At 27.8% G+C, this 25,031-nt stretch overlaps 2 protein-coding genes across 5 annotated transcripts; one reads left to right on the plus strand and one right to left on the minus strand.

The window, feature by feature from the left end:
• Nucleotides 1-20,444, minus strand: LOC132932086 (histone-lysine N-methyltransferase, H3 lysine-79 specific). Of its 4 annotated transcripts, none has more exons than XM_060998295.1 (17): nt 19,899-20,442; nt 18,986-19,026; nt 9,997-10,071; nt 9,833-9,896; nt 8,394-8,528; nt 8,133-8,318; nt 7,789-8,056; nt 7,619-7,725; nt 6,628-6,675; nt 6,219-6,438; nt 5,636-6,150; nt 5,353-5,562; nt 4,637-5,266; nt 4,217-4,560; nt 3,941-4,143; nt 1,198-1,590; nt 1-937 (listed from the first exon to the last, which is right to left on the minus strand). In XM_060998295.1, exons 1-16 carry the CDS (start codon nt 19,974-19,976, stop codon nt 1,199-1,201), a joined length of 3,516 nt encoding a protein of 1,171 aa, XP_060854278.1. In that variant the 5' UTR covers nt 19,977-20,442; the 3' UTR covers nt 1-937; nt 1,198. The 4 variants fall into 4 exon arrangements, 3 of the variants coding, with proteins under 3 accessions (XP_060854278.1, XP_060854277.1, XP_060854280.1); XR_009662810.1 differs by lacking the exon at nt 1-937 and adding an exon at nt 2,937-3,043 and having other exon boundaries at nt 1,453-1,590; nt 19,899-20,444; XM_060998294.1 differs by lacking the exon at nt 1-937 and having other exon boundaries at nt 1,191-1,590.
• Nucleotides 20,445-20,684: 240 nt separating this feature from the next.
• On the plus strand, nt 20,685-23,060 carry LOC132932088 (protein mago nashi homolog). The gene is made up of 2 exons (XM_060998299.1): nt 20,685-20,942; nt 21,831-23,060. Exons 1-2 carry the CDS (start codon nt 20,900-20,902, stop codon nt 22,229-22,231), a joined length of 444 nt encoding a protein of 147 aa, XP_060854282.1. The 5' UTR covers nt 20,685-20,899; the 3' UTR covers nt 22,232-23,060.
• Nucleotides 23,061-25,031: the final 1,971 nt, after the last annotated feature.

Here is a 25,031-nt window from a genome sequence, read left to right on the forward strand (position 1 = left end):
TACCATCAAAACAATATAATATTTAACATGTATTTACAATACTTTATTAGTATGTAACATAATTTTGTACTTCAAGTACAATATTCTTAATAATATTATAAAAAGAAATAAATAACATCTGTCAAAAAGTCCACTAAAATATTCTGTACAAAATTGGAGAACTATATAATAACTTAGGAACAAAACATTATGCAAATTGCAATAAATAAAAAAAGAAATGGTTTACAATTTAAATTTGAACACTTTTAACGAGTGGCAGTTTGAAAAATTGATTATAAAAAGATGTCTGAAAAAAGTCTAAGTTCCCCCATTTACAAAAAAAAAAAAATAAATTGTTTATACTAATTGTTAATTTATAGAACTATAGGTACATATTTATAAATATGGGGGCCTCCATATAAAGGCAGTGATGAGCTATACGGACGAAAAAAAAAAATAATAAAAAATAAATAAATAAATAAAATAGAGGAGACACAGATTATGACAAAAAATATATTTATAAGTACCTATACTAATAACAATATTAAAAAAAAAAAAAAATTAAAATAAACAATAAAGAACACATTATTTCTATGGTATTGGGATGCCTAATTAATATTTTATTTACTGTACACATTTTTAAATTATTTACAATGTTAAGTACTTAATTTCTATTCAGAATATTTATTTTGAATAGATTATTTATTTGATTAATTATTATTCTAAAATCAGTATAGGATAACAAAAAAAAAAAAAAAAAAGAAAAGAAAAGAATAAATAATAATATTAATAAATACTAGTTAATGATATCAAACAATCGGTAAACAAATCAAACTATAAGGCAGTTAAAAATATTGCTTAAACATAAATTCATTAAAAGTATAATTATTATAATTATAATTTATTAACTTTTCTTCAATAAAAATGTGTACTGTTGAAAAATACAATAACAAGGAACCTGTATTAAAAAAAATCTAGATTCAAGTCAAGAATATTAATTATATGGAGTGAATGATAAATAACATTGTCCCACTTGTATTAAAAAAAAGAAAATTATCACATAATTCGGATTTTTAATTTTTTTAATTGATGAACTAATAATATTAGATTAATTGAAATTTGTTACTGGTGAGAAAAAGTTATTTTAACAATTTTTAATCATTTAAATTTGAACTAATAGGGTTATGAAAAAGGAATTTTAGTAAAATAAATACTTGCATTAAAAAAAATTGCTTGTGCTTTGAATTTCAGCATCCATCCATTTGGCAGCCCAAGTTTTTGCTTTAGGTCCAGTGGACCGATATTTATCACGAAAAGATTTCTTTTTGTGGTTAGTATGTCGTTGATATCTTAATGGTATGTTTGGAGCAGTCACTGCAGGAGCAGGTACAGGGCTGTATGGTCCATCTAAAGGAGCTGGTGAAAATGGGGGTGAAGGTGATGGTGGCGGCTGTAAGGCAGGTGGTGGATCACCATGACCAATACCACTATCGGGACTGGTATTAGCGGCAGCAGCATCTGAACTATTACGACGCCGTTTATCCAACTCTAGTGATGCAAATGTTACCAAGCTATCAAATCTTTCACGAATGCGATCATTCCATTTTTCATCTAAAAGTAGACATATTTTTAGTAAAATAAAGGTTAAACAATAAAGTAAAAACCAAAAGTTACATTATTGTGATTAAAATATTCAGATTATTGATTTATCCAGGCAAATAATTAGTTGTTTTAATAATTTTAAATTAATATTGTTAAATATGGTAAGTTTAATGGTTTTTATAAATAAATAGAAAATATTATAGATGGAAAGTTTAGATAGATTTTAGCCAGAGGCATGCAATAATACTAAACACTAGACATTTATTGATTCACAAATAAACAAATATGTTGTTTTATTACAGGAATAAATACAAATATTAAATCATATTAATACAAATTTGTAAAAAGTATTGTTTTTTTTTTTCTAAATCAATTTGTTAAGAAAACAAATTATACATATATAACTTAAAATATGGTTGTATAGTAGATACAAATTTAAGAGGTACTGTTTTTGAAAATATTTAATCTGTTTTTAAATTTAATTTATATAGCATAAACTAACTGAGCTTTCAACAAATTAAAATTTAATTTAAAAAAATCAAATTGCTCCTTAACTGATTTTATAATTTTGTATTTATGTATACTAAATATTGTATGTTGAAAGTGTCAGTATAAAAATAAATATAAGGTATTTTGTTCTGTATACATTTGAAAAATGGATATGCAAGTAAAATAAAATAAGAAAATTGTGTTCACAAAATGTCTTAAAATGTGTTGAACAAAATATTGTGATTTTAAACAATTAATTAACTACTAATTAAAAACCATTGAAAGTTATTTGTTAAAAAAAAAAACAAACAAACAAACTTCAAAATTATAAAATATTATTTATATTTAAGAGGACATCATATTTGCATTTATTATCTAAGTCTTACAAGTGCATCAATAATTTACATTCAGTTGCTAGTTATAATATTATTGTAAATTGATATCTTCAAAATTTAAGATACCAAACATTTTCAGTATTTTTACAATATTTAATTTTCAAGCAAAATGGGCAATAAATTGAAATATTTTTCATTGATAACTCGTTTAAAAATTCAATTATTATGAAAATGTATATTCAAATAATATATATATATATATGTTTTTACCTAAGTTTAATAATAGGTAAATTCACACTAATGTTAAAACTAATGAAGCTTAAGGAAAATTGTTGTTACGCACTTGTAAAACAAAAAAAATGCCGATGTACCTTAAAAAAAAAAATATTTTTATTGTAATATTTTACGTGCACCAAACCAAAAAAAAAAAAAAAAAGAATAAGATTTTATAAAACAATTACTTTGTACAAACAACATAAACATGCCAAAATATAATATTGTGTATTGTACAACGCAATGCAGTGCACTCACCTTAATATTTTACTATGTAATCCAATTCCATTAGGCCAGCTAAAGTCTCTATTTATACAGCTAAATAATACTTCTTGCAGCATACTTTAGAGTACGAGTATTAAGTCCTAAAATAGAAATTAATAAGCGTGACAAGCAACAAAAAACCAGCAAAACATGCAATGAGTGTAAATAAATTACTCCATAAGAATCATTAGTATTTGGTTGAACATTTGTTTTCTTTGTATTGATAATAGTAAAAAAAAAAAGTAAAATTAATTTAATAAAATATTTTAGTTACAATCATTGTAGCAGTAAGAATGATCAAAAGTAATTTTTAAATAATACATTATATAATAGACTACATATATTTGGGAGTATTAAAAACAAGAGGATAATGAGTTTTTAAAAGTTTGGCTCTTGAGCACTTGAGATAAAACTATTGAAATGATATAGATTTTAAGTTTATTCTATAAATAACATCAATGATAATAATAACAGTAGCTGCAGTAGTTTAATAGTAGTAGTAGTAGTAGTAGTAGTAGTAGTAGTAGTAGTAGTAGTAGTAGTAGTAGTAGTAGTAGTAGTAGTAGTAATAATAATAACAATAACTATAAAATATTCATAATAGTAACAATAATCACAATAATAGTAATAATAATAATAATTATAAAAATAATATTGATAATATAATAATAATAAAAAAAATAGTAGTAGATAAAATTATAAATATCTTATTTTCTCATATAAAAATTATTTATATAATTGCACATGGCCACCACCACTGTTTAATATTTTTAAATTATTAAAACAAATACAGTTTACAAGACTATAAATATTATGTCTGTGAAAATGTTTAAGTGTAGGTTAAGCCAAGCTAAATAATACAACATTAAAACAATCAGGTGATTGTCTGATAGAAAAATAAAACATCTATTTGGAAGTTGAATGTGAAAACGAATTCAAATTACACGCCAAAACCAAAATCTAAAACAAGTTTGGATGAAATACTTAAAATCAAATACCTTCTTCAGAGGGAAGTCTTTCAGACATAGGTGTCATTTTTTTAGCATTCAATGGGCCAGGTGATTCAGAACTGCGTTTGAGTGTTCTATGTGGTGATTGAGTGTCGGATTCAGTCTTTTCTTCTTTAAATGACAAGCCTTCATCACCATTACTATCATCTCCATCATTATCTAATAGTCGATCGTGTAATGATGCAGCCAGTCTAATAAACAAAATATAATTTTTAGAAAATATCACTAAAATAGTTTATTTTAATTGACATTTAACACAATTACCCTTCAACAGGTTCCTCTTTGAGAATGGTTAAATGAGGAGGAGGGGTATCATCACTAAATAAAGATTCTTGGTATGGTTTAAGTTCAGCTTTTGGTAATGGTATGTACATAAATGAACGTTTTTCTGAAGGTAAAGTCTGATTTATAGCTTGGGTGGTATCATTGTTTCTATTATGCATGGATAATGGTACAACAGCATTAATTATAGACTGATTGCTTATTTCTAGTGTTCGATTATGTCTGTCCATTTCCAAACATCTTTCAATTTCATTATTTAGTACATCACCAATTGTTCTTGTTATGACATTTTGTTGTTGTATTGGAGAACTAGGTGAAATTTTTTCCTAAAAATAATATTACAGATTAGTTGTAAATATACAATTTAACATGGCACATAATATTATAATTGTTTTACTTTACCTGTGATAGATGCCTCCGTAAAGCAACTTTAGCAGGTGATACAGTAGAATAGTCTGGTGCTTTAGATGATGGTTCATTTAAAGCATTTGTAATGAGATCTTTGACATGTTCATCATAAAAAGGCACTTGAAGTGGGGTATCTGATGAATTTCTATTAAAGATTTTATTTGAGCGTTGATACCGTGTCGATAATTCAACTTGTCTGCCATTTTCAATTATTTTTCTGGCTTCAATTTGTCTACCAGTTTCTAATATTTTTTGTGCCAGAATTTCTGGATTTTTTTCATCAATTCTAGCTATATCTGGCACTTCTGGCCAGTCTTGGGAGCGAATTCTTGATTTTTTGTTGTTACACATTTGATTCACTAAAGAATTATTGAACTTACTTGTTGTGTTTTGTTTTTCTAAGTTATCAATCTCAGTTTTGACTCCTTCAATATTTGTAGACAAAGCATGCTTTCTTTTACGATTGACCATAAGTTCTGTCATTAATAAACGTTGGGTGTTTATTTCTTGATCTGATGAGTTCTCAGTTTGATGTAGTAATAAATGTCCAGGAGTACCAACAGCATTCACCTCAGCAGCTCTTTTACAGTAATAGTCCCAATGTTGATTCTCCAATACATTTGTCTATAAAATAAGTATTGTATAAATTATTTTACTTTTTTTTTTTTTTTTTTTTAATAGGCTTAGATAGTTTTAAAATTCCAACTTACTTCATTTTTAATTTTAGCCACTTTAGTTTGTAGATCTTTATGGCGCAATACAATTACTTTAGCTGCTGTCAAAACATCGCCTGTGGTATTAGTAGGATAAATATCAAGTTCCTTCATACGGGTTTTTAATAGACTACAGCTATCTTTAATTAGATGGTCAATTTGTTTTTTTATTTGATTTATTTTCATGTTTGAATTTTGTTTTTTTTCCTAAAATAATAATTGATTTGTAAGTGTATTTGTATATATATTATAATAATAATAAATGTTTTATTTTTCTTACCCTTTCAGCCTTTATTTGTGCTTCAACATCTTCACGGAATTTCTGGGTCTTAAACATATTAATCATGTTCATAAATCCTTCTTTATAATCATCTAAAAGCAATTGTAATGAGTATGGAATATCTCCAGTGGGTGGAGGAAGTTCAGTATGAGTAGCTGCATATCCAGCTCCCACTCCCGTAATTGAAGTCAAAGTGTGGTCAACACAACCTTTTGGAGGTTCCTTGATACTCATCGATACTTCTGGTGTGGTACTTAATACTGTCTCACTATGTAATAAATTTAAAGATGCTGATATTTTAACATTACGTTTTGGTGGCTTTCGTTTAGCCTTTTGTTTGCGATTAGTAGAAACAACTCGTTTTCCTTTTGCAATTTTTTCTACAGTCTTTTTTTCAGGAACAGTTGTCTCAGAATGTGATCTGTTTAAATACGTAGTAGGAGCAATTTTGAAACTACGACTCCGCCGTGGTGTGTTACGCTTCATTACTTTACGAGTAGTTCTACTATGATTGTCTGTAAACATGAGTTAAATTCATTAAAGATATGCAATTATGTTTTTGATTATACCACAAAAGAAGTACCTGTGTTATTCTCATTTTCTTCCTCACTATTTTGTCCACCTACATCTGACCATGTGCATTGTCCATTGTTGTTTGTTATAGTTTTATCCGATGTCAATCCATTGGTAGCGCTTCCATCTACACTATCACCATTTAAAGTACTAAACAATGAGTCTGTATCATCAGATGAACAATTATTAACAGAAATGGTAGTTGTTAATTTTTGTTTATCTCCATTCACCTAAAATTAATAATACTTTAGAAATATAAAAAAATAAAACTGCATGTCCTTTCGATAAATGCTGTTCGTGAGTGGACAATACTGCAGATTGAAAAAATAAAAAGATGAATGAGTAAAATAAATGTTTCTTAAGTCTATTAAAAATATAAGCATTAATTGTAATCAATAGACATTTTGTTGTTTAATTACCCTTGATTTTGGAACGGGAGGCTTATTTTGAGTAAAATACCGCTCGAGCTGTTGACATTAAAAAACAAAAAAGAACTTTATACAAACAACTAAATACCATTAAAAAAAAAAAAAAAAAAAAAAAAATGAAATAAATCATTGGTAAACTTTGAAATAATAAACAAACTAAAAATAAATAATGAAAATATTCACCACCTAGTTAAATATAAGAATAATACAGTTTTAAGTAAAGATTAAATATCATTAAAATTAGATTAATACATATTTAATATACATAAACAAATATATATTTTATACAACTGATGAAATATTTATCATTAATTAAAGTTTATCAAAACAATAGTTTACTAATGCCTTACTAGTCAAAACATGTAGTGTATAGTAAAATTTAAGCATTAATATAATACAATTTACTATAATATTAAAACTTTAAAAAGGGATCAAATTAATTAAATGGAGAAAAAATGATTTTATCAAGATATAAATAAAATTTATCTTAGACTATAAAACTTAGTTGGATGGATTTCTTCAAATATCATTAAATTAATTATTTATCATCTGATAATATTTATAAAAATTTGTAAAAAGTTAGTAAAATTGGTATTGATATCAACAAGTATTTTTCTATAAGTTCTCTTCAGCTGAATTAAAGTTTTTTGAATAAACAAATTATTTAAGTACATATTTAAGATTAAGGTTTCATCTTTCAAATGTGCATATTATTATTTACGGTATTAAATGAAATCTATAAACACAAGTATTGTATAAAATTCATATCAGTTTAACACAACATGAACTATAGTAATAAAAACAGTTATGAAATAAATATGAACTATATAAAATAGTATTAGTTTTATAGGATCAAAAATAGTATAGCTTGTTGGAGTGCGAGTATAACATCAATGTATGGTTATATTATATTCATGGTTAATATTGAGTATAAAATTATTAAAGCATAGATAACAATGTGAAAATTAAAAATATTAATTACCTTTGTTCGATCAATAACATGTAAATAATACTTTACAGGGTTACAAGTCCAAGAAACTGAACCAGTTATAGGCTCCATTGCTGATACATGCATTATGGTCCCAATATCTTATAAAATAACAAGTATGAATTAATAATAAAAAAAGTTTTTTTTTATTTTTATTTATTTACCACTTAAATTGCGTTCAGACATTCTAAAATTAAGTGGACAAAACGATCTTGAAGAAACTATTCTGGCTCCATCTTTAAGATCAGCAAATCTTTGTTTTAACATATGGTCTACTTGTGGCCCAAATGCATAATTATTCACAAATACAATTGTTGCATTTGTTATCTTTTCTCTATGTTCTTCACTCAAAAAGTCGCCCTTCACAAGTTGATATTGACCACATTCTTTGCCATACCAAGACATCCATTTTTGAAAATTTAAATGCATAAACTAATAAGAAACACATAATCAACACAATTAATTTAAAAACTAATAATATAAGAAAAATTTAATGGTATATCATTACTTTTGAGTATGATGAAGGGACATCAGCTTTTTCAACACCCCAGCAGATTTTACATTGAGTGGCTGCTGCCATTTGTAAAACAATTTGCCCCACACCAGATCCAAGGTCTATAAATATATCATCTTCCGTAATGTTAATCAGATCAATCATTTGACAAATGAGATCAAAGGATGTTTCTCCATATACCTAAAGGGTAAACAATTAGGAATATTAAACAAAGTTAAACATTAAGAGATTAATATTAACATGTATTATACATACTTCAGGTGAAAATGGTTCATATTGATTTAGTTTATCAGGGTCAGAGACAGAAACATTATAAACTTGTTGAATTATGTGTCTGAGAAGATTTCTAGATGCTTTTTTACTGAATTTTTGTAAAGAAGTTCCTTTATTCTGAAAAAATGATATGATTTTGATCAAGATTTAATTATTTTAACATTGATTATAAATTTATAAATATTAATATTAATAATTATTGATGTTAAAAATATTAACTGGGAAGCATTAACATTTTAAGTTGAAAAAAAAATGATAGAAAGTTAGAGGACTTTACTCTGAATATTTCATTTACAAATTCTCTAGATTTTACATAAAAGTGAATTATTTTTACATTGTTTACTCCCCTCAGTCTTATAAAATAATTTTTTTTTTTTTATAAATACTAAATGCTTTTATAACAGATTTTAATAGTTAGTAATTACTGATTTTTAATATCTCATTTTAAAGAATTTATGAGCCTTTTTTAATTATATTAGTATTTTTTAACACAAGCTATAATGATCATAAAAAATATTTAATTAAGTGATGTAGTAATGAAGTTAGTTATTATTTTTTAGTTATACATAGTATAGGCTACCATATTTTTATTTTCCAAAATAGCTTATATTAAAAAAAGGAAAAAACATTGGTAATTGTTAAGTGTACTCTCTTAACAACTGTAATCCAAGTGTATAACACACAAATAGAAAATCGCATTTTAATATTACTTACATTCTAGAAAAAATTTAAAATATAATATTTTATAAGCCAACAATCTACATATTATTATTATATTGTGTATACTTTTACAGCAAAATATACAATAAGGAGAAATATAAATACCATAGCCTAACATACATCTGGCAAGGCAGGTGGGGCTGCCAAATACGCAGGTTGTAAATTACGTTACAATGTAATGTAGGGATTGCTGGGACTACCAGACGAAATAGAAGGGAACAGCTGCTTGCTGTTGCCGTTCATGATCACTATCTATTATATTAATTTTATATAAAATATTTTGTCGTCGATTAAAACTGTATAGGAAGAAGTTGGGTCTCGTAATAACCAGTGAATAATTACTAGAACTATTAAAATGAAGTGGCTTAGGTTACTTAGGAATAGCAAATATTACATCTGTTACGTTTTTTTAAATATTTTATTATTTTCTTTTTCGAAATCAGACCAATATGTAGTTTGATTTTTCCCTCAAATTTGGTAACACTGTAAAAACACGCTATAAATGTATTATAGTTAGGTATTGTGGAACACCAGCATCGCTTATTATTAAAAGGATAAGGTCACGTAGGCATTGCATTTTCGATGAATACGAACACCCTACATTTTTGTCACCCCACAACAAATGGCGCCCATTTAAAATACAACCCTTTGAATACAAATCGCAGGGAAAAAAATCGATATTTTTTCAATTTTCTATTTACCATTTGAACCATGCTGTCAATAGCCTTGTTGAACCTGTCGCACAAAGACTTCATGCTGTCATATCTACAACAAGAAAATACATAAATAAATGATTCGTTTTGGATAATTGACACAATGACATTAATTGTTATGGTTATAAATACAAGATGACTCAATAACTTACGATTTTGTGTCGTAGTTGCAAAGTATGTTGTTTTCTAGAGGAATCTTCATGTCAGGGAAATCATCAGACACCAATCTATAAGAAAAAATAATAATAAATAAATTATAGGATTAAGTTATCACAGAAGCAAAGTAAACTTCTCCAAAATAACAAATTTTTACAAAGGACATCGATTTCATACTTCGACAATTATTAATTCAATAAGCAGAAAGCAATTTTCATATTTCTTAAATTTTGTATGTATTTTATTTTTATGAATGATGACAAACTATTTTCCATTCATATTTGAAGCTATTGTAAATCCTCAAACATGCTTATTATAAAATGATGTATAGAATGTATGTAATATAATTAAAGTTAAAAAATAAATAAAAATATTTGAAGCAGAATAGTTTTTTTGTGAGCTTCGATAAATAAAAATAAAATTTCAAATTAGTAGTTAATTGGTTATTTAGTATTTAGAGTATAAATACAATCATCGAAGAAAGAAAAATCATGTCAAAAACTATTACTATAAAGTAATTATTTTTAACTTGTTATATTATATTTATGTACAAATTATTTTCAATAAATGTAGAAAATAATAAAAATATAGTTTTTATTTTTAAATTTTTGATTTGTGATTATGACTAAGATTATAGAAACAATTATCATGCACTTGAATATTCTTCAAAATATTGTGTCTATTGTTAAACAAGCCTGTATTATTTTCATTAATGTATGAATAAACATATTGTGATAACAGTACAATATTATGGTAATTGTTATTTTTGCTTATAATTTACTGCAGTTTGTGAACTTGGTGCACAAAATGCATAATAATAATATGGAATCGAGGCCAAGGTTAATATGAGGTTTTTTCCTCTTTCCATAGTATTATTATTGGTGACTATTACGACGCTGATAACGTTAAGTTGTCCTTGCAAAGTTGCAACAGTGATTTGCGCAGTATATTTTGAAAAAAATGTTATCACCAATAAACCGCAAAATAGTAAAAAATACTTTTTCCAACCGTGTCACATCATGGTCATTAAAATTATTTTTAGAATATTCTAATAAAACAAATACAAGTTTCAAATAACTAGTAAACGAATCTTGATATATTTATTGACTAGTGTCTTGTGTTACGTAAAGTATTCAAAATATGACGTTTATGGTGATTAAAATTAATACACTAAACTGTAAGTATCCATCATTTATGCATATATCAAAAATTATAGCTACAAGGACGCTCTATATAAAATATTAAAATACGGTCTGTACAAGATGATAATTTTGAAAACACGAATTCAGCAAATAATTTTCTGAAACATAATTCCTATTCACGAGAATTGTACCCAGCTATATACCACAGCAACAGGTGCGTTACATGTGACATTGAACAAAATAAAATATATTAAAAACCCGGAAGGCAAGTAACTACTAAATATATCTAATTAACTTGCTATACACACTATCGAGACACGTGGTACGTTTTAATGTTTAGTTAAATAAAATAATTTCGTCGGTGAGCTATTATTTCATTATGTAATTAAACTTAATGTGACTAAAATATTTAGAAGGAATACAATGCATTATATTATGATGTGCACAAAGTATCAATACTAAATAGTACACAGGTCATAGGTTTTTGAGTTAGTGTGGGTCACACGAAATAGTTTTTAGTAGATAATTTGTAATTGTCATTGTCACCCTCCATTCATCACATCGAAAAGCAGTTGAAAAAAATCTTGCATAGCAATTATAATAAGTAATAACATACATGATTAAAACTTTGTTTTTAATACATCATTATTAAATTATAAGTTATTGTAATAAGTATAGAATGATAACCCTGAATATAAAATAGAGATAAAAACGTAAATATTTATTTTTACATTTCAACCAGGAAATTCGTTTTAAAAATATACTGTAATCTTTAATTCTTATATAAAAGTTTCCATAACGAAAAAATAGGATATTTAAATTAATAACATTTTAAAGTTTAAAGTTTATAATGTTTGTACACTGTACACAAGATCTTCTTAAGAATTCTAGCTAATTCACCAGTAAAAACTGGTGTATTTCAAAATGTATAGGAATACTTTTGTGATAAGAATAAGTTTAATAAATACCCTAACAAAAAAACATGAAACAGTTAACACTAGCTACTAGGCAATAATAATAGTCTTATATTATAATTTATAATGTTCTTTTCGCGTTAATGTGAAAATGGATACTTTAAATTATCCATAAAACAATATTATCAATTATTCTACTATACGAAAACAGTTTTAAGCGTAATATAAAATCTAATTATGATATTAGTATTAGATACGTATTATAATTAATTAATAGTGATTAGCGAATAAAGATAATATGGAGTTTTAAGCGATAATCAATGAACGGGTTTTATTCATCGTTTACACGAATCAATATTGATCGTGCTGTCTTGATATGCACTGCGTGTCTGCGTTAAAGTATAGGCGCATACATACAACATTGTCGACGGGATAGTTTACAATAAACGTAATGCAGTTAATGCAGGGGAAGCGCAGGCGCTGGAAATCACAAGGATCTCTTCTTTGCCATCTGTCGTCAATAAAATACGATCAGTGTGGAGGGTTAGGGTTAGATTATTTAGAACGAATTCGTCTAGAAATATAATAATTATAATAAACGACCGAAAATTTCTACTTGGAAAATACACAAAACGCATAAAAACAACAAAATGTTACTTCCCTTATACAAGACGAAAATACTCGGGTGATCACCGAAATGGAGCACCACCACGCTCGCGCCCCGACTAAACGAACAATCACGTAGTAAGAGGGTTGGAGGCAGGAGGGGAATTTTAACCCTCGCCGACAGAATGGCATACACTTTCGTGACGTCACTCGAGAATGCGGCCACGGTATTGTCGTTGTACACACTCGCAACCGTCCGGGGTTGTTGGCGGCAGTCCGCAGACACTTCCGAGCGCCGAGGTCGAGGGCCTCGCCGCCGATCGATAATGTAAAATAACATACAAATATATGCGTAATCGGGCTGCTGCCGGTGGTGGTGTGCCAGTGCTCATCCCGCGACTACGGCCCCGCGGGCTCGGCGCGTGACCTCGTGATTTCCTTTCTCTCGGCCGGCCAGCGCACAATTCAACGGTTTCACTGTTTCCTGCCTGGCCGGGCAGGTAATGATACTGGTGAACGTCGACCATCCGCATGCATTGTTTAATATCAATATTATAAAATAATTATGATAAATCGATTCATATACGTCATAATATTTCAATTCGTATACGGTTTGAGATGACGACGCAGTGGAACGACCCAGGATGCTTGCGACGTCGATATGTTATTATTGATAATAAATAAGAGTATTGTTGTAATCATCGAAACTGTGGTAATCGCTGTCCGCAGTGGTGGTGGTGGATAATACCTGTCGCTGATGCGGACAAGTATAATATATATATAATTATCAGTATTACTAGTATTAATACCATAATAACTACCATTATTATTATACATATATATTGTTAGTTGTGACCACGAACCGTTATGTAACGAAACATAGAAAACCGGTTCGAACTACGCATAGTGCCTTAGCCACCACCACCATTAGCACAGGTGCCACTGCACTCTCTTCTATATAGTAATAATGCGTTCATTGCACGAAAAAAAAAAGAAAAAACCGTTATAAACCGCGACGTTGGAGAGAAGTTTTCTAGGACATTTCACCGACGACGACGAAGAAAACAACAACAATAATAATTCGCAACAGTGAACGCAGTTAGCTTACAATGATAAAAATAATATCATATTGTTCACAAAATGAAAACGTATGGCAATAATGCAACCTTTTTTTTATTACGCGGAAAACACCGTAATATTATCGACGGCTTCCACGGGGTTTGAAGATAATTGTCCAACTTAAAACTAGTTTTATTTTAAAAACGTCTATTAACAATCGTAATAATATGTAATATTTGGTTCAAAAAACTGCAAGACTAGTGCACGTGGTTAATATATAATTGTATATCATAAATTCATTACTAAATTTAAGAAAATATTAATTAAATCATTGGTATATTCACGTTATTATATTTATTTAATAATATTTATTATATTACGAAACGTTTAATACACTTAGTTGAAAATACTCGTTTTTTATAACTGAATGTGAGCCGACACTAAACACGTTTAACAGTAAACGACATTCAATGTTATTTGATAACATAATACTAATATTCTTATATTTTGTTAAAAACCATACGAGACGAAGAAAAATTAACTATACACAATGTCTTTTGCTGTTAAAAAAAAAAGATTTCACCTTTCATAGACCTTTATTTCATTAAATTTACATATGTAATATCTGTAATATCCTAATGGTATGGTGATATTTTATAATCTAAAAGTGCACTGGTAATAATTATAGGTATACTTGATAAAAAATAAATAATGATTTAAATACTTACCTATAAATAAATATGAAACATAAGATTATAATATCAAGTAATTTTATTAGGTAATCTTTCCTTGCCTAGCCCAAATCATAGTATATACGTGAATTGTATACATATGAAATAATAATAGTTTATCTTTTCATTATTTTAAATATACATACATATTTATCAATTGACCTAGATTTACAATTGTTGACGTGATAAAGAATATTATAGTTTAGCAAAAAAGGAATACAAATGTATTCATTTAATTTGAATACGAAGACTAGACTAGTAAAAGTTATAGATAGGTATCTACATAAAATTACTAAATTATTGAAAGTATCAAGACAAAATTGGTTAATGTAAAAACGTGTTCAAATTAAATATACAGTTTTTTAGAAATGTTCTTGGTTTCAACTAACAAATTCTATATATTTATACTTTATTTGCTTTAAACAACCTAATCAAAAGAAAACAAAAAAAGAAAATAATAAATAATATATAAAATACATAAATTACAAAATTTCAAATTTTTAAAATGCACATTAAATATTATGAAAAATGTCAATATGTTCTGTGTGTACCAACTATACACTTTTACCTTTGTTTTAAATCTAAAATTACATTAGAAAATTAAAAAAAAATTTAACTAAACATACAAAATGATAAGCTTTTATAGTACATTTAAAAGTTTTTATACAACACTCGTGTTTATTTTAAACTATAGGTATTAATTTATATTTCTTATATTTTTTTTATTTTTATAATAACTGGTATTAAGTTATAAATCATTATCAGTAATTGTATTAAACAAAAAAGTAATTAAATACAATAGCATTATTGTTCAAATAATTATGTTTTTAGGAATTGCCTAGAAAAATAAACAAATAAACTATTAATTTACATGAATGTAAAAGGTTTAATTTTGTTAATTACTAATTACATTCTTATTACTATGCTGAATTGTTAGAAAATCTTGAATAATATGTGATGTTTGAAGTTTGAATGTTATAAATTGAATATTATACAATTTCAAAGCGGAAACATATAAACAAATAATAATAAAATAAATTGACGAAAGCATCAATTTTTATCTAGTCACATTCAGCTACACTCGAAATGAGATTCATTGCAAATAGTATGGTATCAAACTTTTAAGTTGTTAGTTTTATAATATAATTTACAATAATCTTTAGCTAATATAGGTCATAGTAATAAAACAAATATATGTGGGATTAAATTAACTTAAGTTTTTGAAAAGCACCTATTTATTATTGGAAATTATACTATTGTCTATTTAAAGCAACAGTTCTAAGTTAGAATGAAAATTTAATCAAATAGAATGATAACTACTATTTTTATAAATCAGTTAAGGGTTATAAAATACTAAATTGAATAGACGTTCAAGATAAATTATTTTGTATAGTTTTGACTTAACATTATAATAAACTTCCTATATTTTATGTTTTAATTAGTTACAATTAATTGTATGTTATTTTATTTTTTTTAAATAATTATATTGTAAAGTTATTAATTTATTATAAAAGAAAACTGTACATAGTAATTTGATAGGCAATAATAAATCAATGCATCTATGTTATACATTATATATACCTAAATGAAGAATTTATTATTTTTTTTAAAAACATTTTTGCAACAAGAAAACAAGTTGATCAACGTGAATATACGACAAACCTTAAGATAACTAATATTTTAATAAATAATTTATTTATTATAATTATAAATATTTTGTTATACAGTTATTTAATATAAAATAAATAAGTATTTTATGAACTTCATTAATATTCATTCTTGTATTCATTGAATATTTAATTTTCCAAATAAAATAAGAATAAACCTAATAAAGTAAAACTGCACGTGACGACTGTTGAGCACGTAGGTGTACGAGGTTATTCGTAATAATTACGTCTGAGGAAGTATTATTATCTAGTTCGTTTCGTGTAGAATGTTTAGTTTATAATTGTATACATTTTAGCCAGGTTCTTCGTCATACGTTTATTTGAAACGACGTTCGTTATTATTTTTCAAATAGTTATTTCATTAACGCAATAGTTATTTTAATAACAATTTGGTTAATGAAATAGTAAATAATTCCAACAGGTCAAAAATAATAACAAAACAAAAATTACACCGGCTACCTGCTACGTTCATGAGACAATCGTATAGTCGTAGCGAAAATGATATAATTTGAACGCAGACGAAAAATACGTAAAAGCACGCGGGACGAACTCTTCTGGTATAAAGTGCGCCCGTCAAAACAAAAAACCAGTCAAAATGCAAAACCACCCACTGTAATATAATAATATATATAAGGATAATTTTTTTTTTTGTCGACCAGACAATAAGAATCTTGTATTTTTATTCACGAATCCGGTTGATCAGGGGGGTTACCGCCAAACCGTGTCCTTGAAAGATGCCAGCAGTGTTATTGGCCCCGAGCAACCACGGTCATCGCTCTCCTGCCCGGCCGGCCGGCAAAACGATTGAACGATGTGCGCCAAGAAGGAAACACGAACGCGCGCGCGACGACGACGAAAAAACGTCTGTCGTATGCTCCGAAAAACGGGAGGCAAAAAATAACATAGTACATACAATTTCGTTGTACCAGTTAAAAAGTGAACGGGGCGGAGTAAAATAATATCAAAATGCAACAGCACCGGTTGTTTCCGACCAAGGTTTCTTCTTCGTTTTGAATTTTTTTTTGGTCTTCTTCCTCTTTTGTTATACCGAATAATGTACGCGCTGTGCTATTGTTGTGCCTTGTGCGTCTTTCTCCTTTTTCACCCACAGCGTGTCCAGCGACCAGCATGTAATTTTTGTTCGTACCTTGTATATTATTATATATTTTATAACATAATATAGCCCCACATACGTGTTCAATAGTATAATCTTTTTCCACAGTATATATATTGTAGTATTTGTAGTAGATATTAGGTAAACATACAATAATTGGAATGCGAATTGTTATAGATATAGTTGATAGAAACGACTCTGACTAGGGGTCCAGGTAAAGGGTCGTAAATATTACAAAATGTTGACCCCCCAACCGGTCACAGAAGAAAATGAAAAAAAAATTGTAGTGTCCTAAAGAAATTCCAAAATGGCATATAATATTATGTTACCTACACTAATATCAACAATTGTCAATTACGTATCTATACATACATACATTTGTTATTAGTTTATTACGGTTAGGAACATATGATAAAAATAATTAATATATTATAATATTTTAACGATGGTGATCAGCGAAAATATAAATGCAATCACCACATGAGATAGATCATAATAGCAATAGCTATGGCAGAGTTCGTTAAACCGATGATACAACCGGTTTGTGGCCTCCTAAACTGCTAGTCTGTGTCTATAATAAATCGGTAATGATCTCCTTCTTCATACAATTCCTATACAGACAATTACACGCAGTGGCCGGGGACATGGGAAAAATTATTATCCTTGTAAGCATAATTTTTCAAAATTTTACAAATCACACGAAAAGTATTCGACAGGAAGTACGATTACACAAAAACTATTTTTAGAGTGTACAAAAATCATGCCCAAGGTCAACGTATCGGAAATCTGTGAATAACCCGTTCCCGCGTTTATGACCATCAATTAAAATAATTATACAATCCAATAAACGCGCGTCTAAAATCGACGGTTTTTCCTGGTTTTTATTTTTTCAACAGCTTTGGTAGGCAATGTATCAAAGTAGTTAAATACAATAGATAATACATGATTCTTAGTAAAATCAATATACTCAAAATTACGTGATAATTTTAATATAACAACAATATAATAACTATTTGTTTTTATTAAATATCGCGACGAAGAAAATTGTGAAAATATTACAGCAGAAATGGGTATGTATATAAGTGACAATAATTATGACTTATGAGAAACTGCACGTACCAAATATAGCAGATAATGTAGATAATAATATTCTGTAGTACATTGCTAAATGATGCATTGTTAATAAAATGTCTAGAACAGTCAATATTAGACATCTTTTCATATTTAAATTACTTGAACCAGTAAATATTTAATCTGTTGTATAAATATAGCCTTGAGTGGGTTGTATTCATAGGCCTTAGCCTTAGTGTATTATAGTTGTAATAAATACACAATATAATTTGGAAATATTATCATTTATCATTATTAATTTTATAATATAGATATTTAAATATTTAAATAAATGATAAACGATAGTTATTAATGAGTAATAAATAAATTAAGATGGAAATAAACTTCAAAATAAGATATAGATGATTAGTATTTGAACCAAAATCACATATTTAAAATTTAAAAATAATACATTGATCATTTTATAATTAAAAGGGGAACATTTTAGTGAAATACTGTATAAATAATTCTATTACTCTATTGCAAAAATAAATGATTTAATCATGACGGTAATCAAATCGTTTAGCAGTGGTCGTATGCTTACTATTAAAAATATCAAACAGTTGAAAATATGTTTACTCACGTATGCAATTAAAATCGCAAGTTATATAGGTAAAAATGAATTGTTACTTTGTTACTCACTTTATTGTTTCTATAATTCCCAGTGCACCATCGTGTTTGTCCTAAAACATAAAATAATACCATCGTTAATATTCGATAGTAATAATACCTATTAATACACTATTGGTTTCTGAAATCATAATGACAAACTTACAGAAGCCAGATATCCTCCCCCTACAAAAATATAAAAACCCATTCATACACGAATTGTTATGCTAACATTAAGTTCTAACGATCCGTGATTTAACAAATAACGCCAAAAAGGTCATACCTATTACGTTACGATAATATTATTTAGAATGTAGTATTAATAATGATCAAGCTGACCAAAAATAGTCATTATAATCAATAATTGTTATCGTTGGATACCTTCATGTGCGTTTCGACAGTAGAATCGTTCACAATACCCACCTAGTACCTATCACGGTTAGCGTTACTAATTATTATCCCCAAAAGTTATCTCGTTAGCGGAAGTTTTTCACAACTAACAATATTATATTGCTCTAAACACACAACGTCAAAATCGATTTGAAAAAAATCAAATATCGAATACCTCAAACAATATTCGAACGGACGATTATGATGCTATCATATCGAATAGAAAATTACATATATATATACATACACACACACACACACAATACAGCAGAGCTGTTCTATCGGGACGTGTGCGACAGAGTTCATTGAACCGCCATCACAACACAATACACAAAATTACATTATCACGGATCGGTCGTGTCTTCATCATTACGGCGTATCGCTGACACCACAAATATTGATGTTTGGAAAACGACAACGGTTATCATTTTGCGTACCCTCCCTCATGACGAGTGGTTAACTTGTCATTTATCCGTCTGCGGCATAGCCCCGCCGTCCCAGAAGAGCGTTACACCATCATCATACCGCGCGCAATGTTATCACAATCGTTACTTACCGATCCTCTGCCTATGATCATAGGCCATTTGTAGACGACGGGATCGGCGCCCACAGGGCTGTGCAGCCGGAGTTCCATGTTGGCCCTGCTCGAAGATACTGGTACACGAAACGCGCACCAAAACTGCCACCACTAATAACCGCACTAAAACTGCACCAACGACGGACACGGTCGCACTAGGCTAGCGCGCGCCACAACACACCGCGACGACCGACGGCCGATGATATATTAAAATCGCGACGCTCTCTACCGAACCGACGATCGGAACGGAGATGATCGGAACACGGACGGCAGCGATCGCGACATTTTTCGGTGGGAGGACGAATAAAACGAACGGTAAATGATTAAAAACGACTACGACACAACAAACAACGCGCGACGAGCAAGACTGTGTCGTAGAGATGCGACCGTGATGGTTGATGGTGCACCGACTGGCCCGAAGACGATTTTACGCTACTTTCCCGAACGCTTCCGCCACCATCACGCTGACCGTATCCGTCACGTACGTCGGCCCAACACAAATAAACGCACTTTGGCCATAAGATGGCGTTTCGGTCTGACGGTGTGCGTCTCGATGTGTAGTCATGTGTTTGTGTGTGTGTACATGTGCGTGAGTGTGCGAGCCTGTTTTTACGGTGCCACCAATGGTCGGCCGTGTGCTGGCATGGAGGAAACACGAGCCCGCCGTATTGATCACTCCGTGCGGGACGTTATATCGTTGCGCGGGCGAATGGCGCCGTGGGAAATCAAGCGTTTTATCGGCCGGCAGCACTGCTTGCCTCCATATCTCTACGGCCGCTTTATTTACGGTTTACCTCGTTTACGGCATACGGATCTTATTATTCAACAGTCCGACTGGCGATACATTACCGATTATATCAAACAAATACTACCTAGATGAAGACATAATCTCGTGTTTAAATCTTTCCACTTTTATGCGAGGAGTGCTGAAGACCTGAAGAACTTGTAGAACCCAAACTTTAACGTCCCCAGCGCTAAGAATGGCAGGAGAATTCTACTTGCGTTATTACATAGGACATAAAGGTATGTTAAGACTACTCCGCATTTTTGTCGGCAGACTTCTTAGAGAAATACTGATATCGAAAAAATAATGATCGTGTTCGGTTGGTTATTATTATATATTGTGGTATAATTTGTTTATCTTAATTTCTTCATTGTCGTAAAGCGACTTGTCTTGAATTTATACTAATCAATTATGCTGTTTGGGTCTCAGATCGAATATGTTATAATGTTTTACCAATTCTTTTTGTGAAAAAAGGTTGGCCTGTTAGTAAATAGTGGAATGTTAATAGTTCACATGATGATAATACGACTACAATAAAACTGTTATAAATGTGTGGGTATTTTTTTTTTAATCTGATGTTTGATACCCATGCATTCAATTGTATGTAGACATGTAGTGATAGATTAAAAACGATTATAACATTGTTCATAAAATTATAACTTCATTAAACATTATACTTTTGCATTTTATGAGTGTGTACTAATAATTTAATGGCCATGTAAAATATGTGTAAGTTCTAATATGTTCGTAAATTGTCGGTACATACTAAATACTTTTCTACAAAGGTATGAATTAATAATAAAATAATTATTTTTTTAAGAAAAACATTGGTTTTTAAAATAGTTGTATTTATTCATATTGTTTTTCTATAAGTTTCATAATAATTCTTGCCTTGTGTATTTTGAAAATGTATGCGACGTAAAATATAGTACCTATTTTTCTATACATTTACATTTATTAACTTGAATTGTTACTTTTTAATTATATAATTGTATTTAATACACTGGCACTTGACAAATAAAATAATTAAGTTATAGAAAAAGTGTTAGAATTATTATTACGTATATTATTTTCTAATAACCGATATTATAGTTTTATATAAGTAAATCAATATTTTAATTTTCTAGGAAAGTTTGGTCATGAATTTTTGGAGTTTGAGTTCCGTCCCGATGGCAAACTAAGATATGCCAACAATTCTAATTACAAAAATGACACAATGATCCGTAAAGAAGTATTTGTTCACCAACCAGTAATTGATGAGCTCAAACGGATTGTATCCGACTCTGAGATAATGCATGAAGATGATGCACTTTGGCCACCACCAGATAGAGTTGGCAGACAAGAGTTGGAGATTGTTATTGACGATGAACATATATCATTTACCACTTCTAAAACTGGATCATTATTAGATGTAAACACATCCAAGGATCCAGAAGGCCTTAGAACATTTTACTATTTAGTTCAAGATCTAAAATGTTTCGTATTTTCGTTAATATCATTGCATTTCAAGATTAAACCAATTTCATAAAGCAATTTTTTGATAAATAAATTAAATATTTAACTTAATACTTCACAACAAAACAGAAAAATCTAAATGTTCTTAAAAAATATGACCTAATTTTCAGTTTAATTATAGTATAAGTTTTAATTGTTTAGCCTTTTTCAACTTTTATATATTCATTATTTTAAGTTTTTGAAACTGTTAACAAATTAAAGAAATCACAACACTAGGAATCATTTATACTGATTTAATAGTTTATATATTATTATTTAAAAAAATGCTTGTAATCTAAGTTGACTTGTAAGTTATTATTTATAAATACTGACTTATTTTGATATATTTTCCATTTTATATTCACTACAAATTAAATAAAACAACAATTTTAAAACAGAATAAAAATCTTAATTTTTATGATTACCTATCAACATAATATTATACATATTTGACATTGTCAGATTTGTAGGTTGTAAAGTTTTAAGTATTGAAATACAAAAATAGTATTAGCACTATTTATTATATTATTTATACATACACTAGCCAAATATTGTTTGATCATATTTAAAAACATAAATTGTAACTGGTTTTTAATTAATTTTAAATTAACAATCAGCAAATAGTGATTTGAAAAAAGTATAAAATATTTGGTTAATAGCTAGGAACTTAATATAAAAAATAAATTATGTATGTATTTGACTAAAATTTGTATTCAATATATTGGCAATATTGTACCTATGTTCTATCGTTTAAGTAAACGTCTGTACAGTCAGTGTACATAGCAAGTATATGTTAAAAAAATCATATTGAGATAACATATATATATTTTAATATAATAATATAAAATTATCTCTGTTAATTATTTTTATTTATTCTTTGATTAATATACCTTTATTTTGCCTCGCCCAAAACAACTAATTTATAACAACTATTAAAAATATATATTGAAGATTTTTCTAAAAATTGTATTGTAATTGTACGTTATACCTGCATAATATGTTCTTTGTATCTACTAATGTACATCATAGAACATTTGTGTTCAGCAGAACACATTTTATGTTAGATTTATTGGAGTCAATTTATTTATTATTAAATTTAAAGGTAAGAATATCATCTATGACATATTGTTATATTATGCTTTTATTGATATTATCATTTAAGAGTGAGTTATAACTATGTAAAATATTCATAATTCACTTTAAATTTTAAAACGATAATATCAATAAAAATTAAAAGCATAATATAACATGTTCTAGATAATATTTTTATCTTTAAGTTTGATAGCAGGTAAATTGAATCTAATATTGAAGCTGACAACTTAAAATGAGTTCTACAAAACACAAATTTACTATGATGTATGTTAGTAAGACAAAGACAACACATGCAGGTATAATATCCTCTTAAAGTAAATAAGCCTCAAACCACATTAAAGTTCTACAATAGTTTGTATTTATTTAGCTAATTTATTCTTTTATAATTTTACATATTATATCTTATAAAAGTTAAGTTAGGTATTAAAAAAAAAATATTTTTTATTTGACAATAAAATAGCCATTTCAGGCTTGACCTACTCATAAGTAAGAAAACTTAAATATAGTTTTCACCTTAATTAATAATGATGACCTAAATAATGTATTACAAATAATCCTTAATATACAATTTCTTTACAAATAATGTTATTCACAAAATTTAAATGCAAATGTATAGAATTTATCACTGCTTGAGCATGAAAAAAAAGAAATTGGATTGAAAGAATTCAAAATCTTAATAATTATTTGAACACAATATTAAATTTTGAAAATGCTTGAAAATGTCTCATCTATATTATAGTCTATTTTCTAGTGATTGTGATTAAAAAAAAAACATTTTTCGACTTGTTGGAATTTTTCAATAATATGTTATGAATGCTCAATTAATCTTATTTCAATATTTTAGGCTCACAAATTATAATACTTAATTTTGGGTACCTATCTGTTTAGTTATTAATGTTACATTTTGAGATTTAAAATATAATTGTATAAATTTGACATTTTGAGTTTATAATTTAATGTGCTGCCTGGGCTCAACCCTACAGTAATACAAACCATTCTACATATTATATTATGTAATAATCTTTGTAATTTGTTCTTCAACCCATTCCAATGTGGCTAAATAATCTTAAAGTGCATTTATTAATTTGTAAAAGTTTAAGTAGTATAAGCTAGTAATTAGTTTAATTATAAATTATAATTCTAAATTCTAAATCTGCATTGCATACTTGAAAGTTAATTTAATTCATTTATTTTGTTTTTCTAATAGTGATGAATATAATGTTTTACTTAAATACTTAATAAATTAATTTCAAAATATAGTTTTATTATTATGTATCCAATTTAGTATGTGGATAAGGATATCCACATGCTATATATTATTATATATATTTATATAATATATGCTATTTATATTTGCTAAATATATGTTTATATATTTAAAATAAAATTCAAATGAGTGGTTTTTGAGTTATTTAACTTATGTACTTGCTGAATATATAATAAGTGGAAAATTTGCTATTAGGGTGCTATGATGATAGACTAGTCTATAATTTATATTATCCTTATTAATACATAAATATAATTATGTAGGTCCTTATTTCTTAGCCCTTAGGTACTCATTTAAATTTTGATGTAGGTACCTACCTAACTAGAAACATGAACATTTTTTAAAAATCAATTGATTTACAAATTTATTATTTGCATTAAAACAGATTGTTCTTTTAGCTTTGATAAAATTAAGGAAGTGCCTTATATTAAATTATATTTTTAAAATTTTAATCAAGTGAATTTTTTTTATCAAT

Source organism: Rhopalosiphum padi, chromosome 1 (assembly GCF_020882245.1).
Source record: "Rhopalosiphum padi isolate XX-2018 chromosome 1, ASM2088224v1, whole genome shotgun sequence".
Lineage (NCBI taxonomy): Eukaryota > Metazoa > Arthropoda > Insecta > Hemiptera > Aphididae > Rhopalosiphum > Rhopalosiphum padi.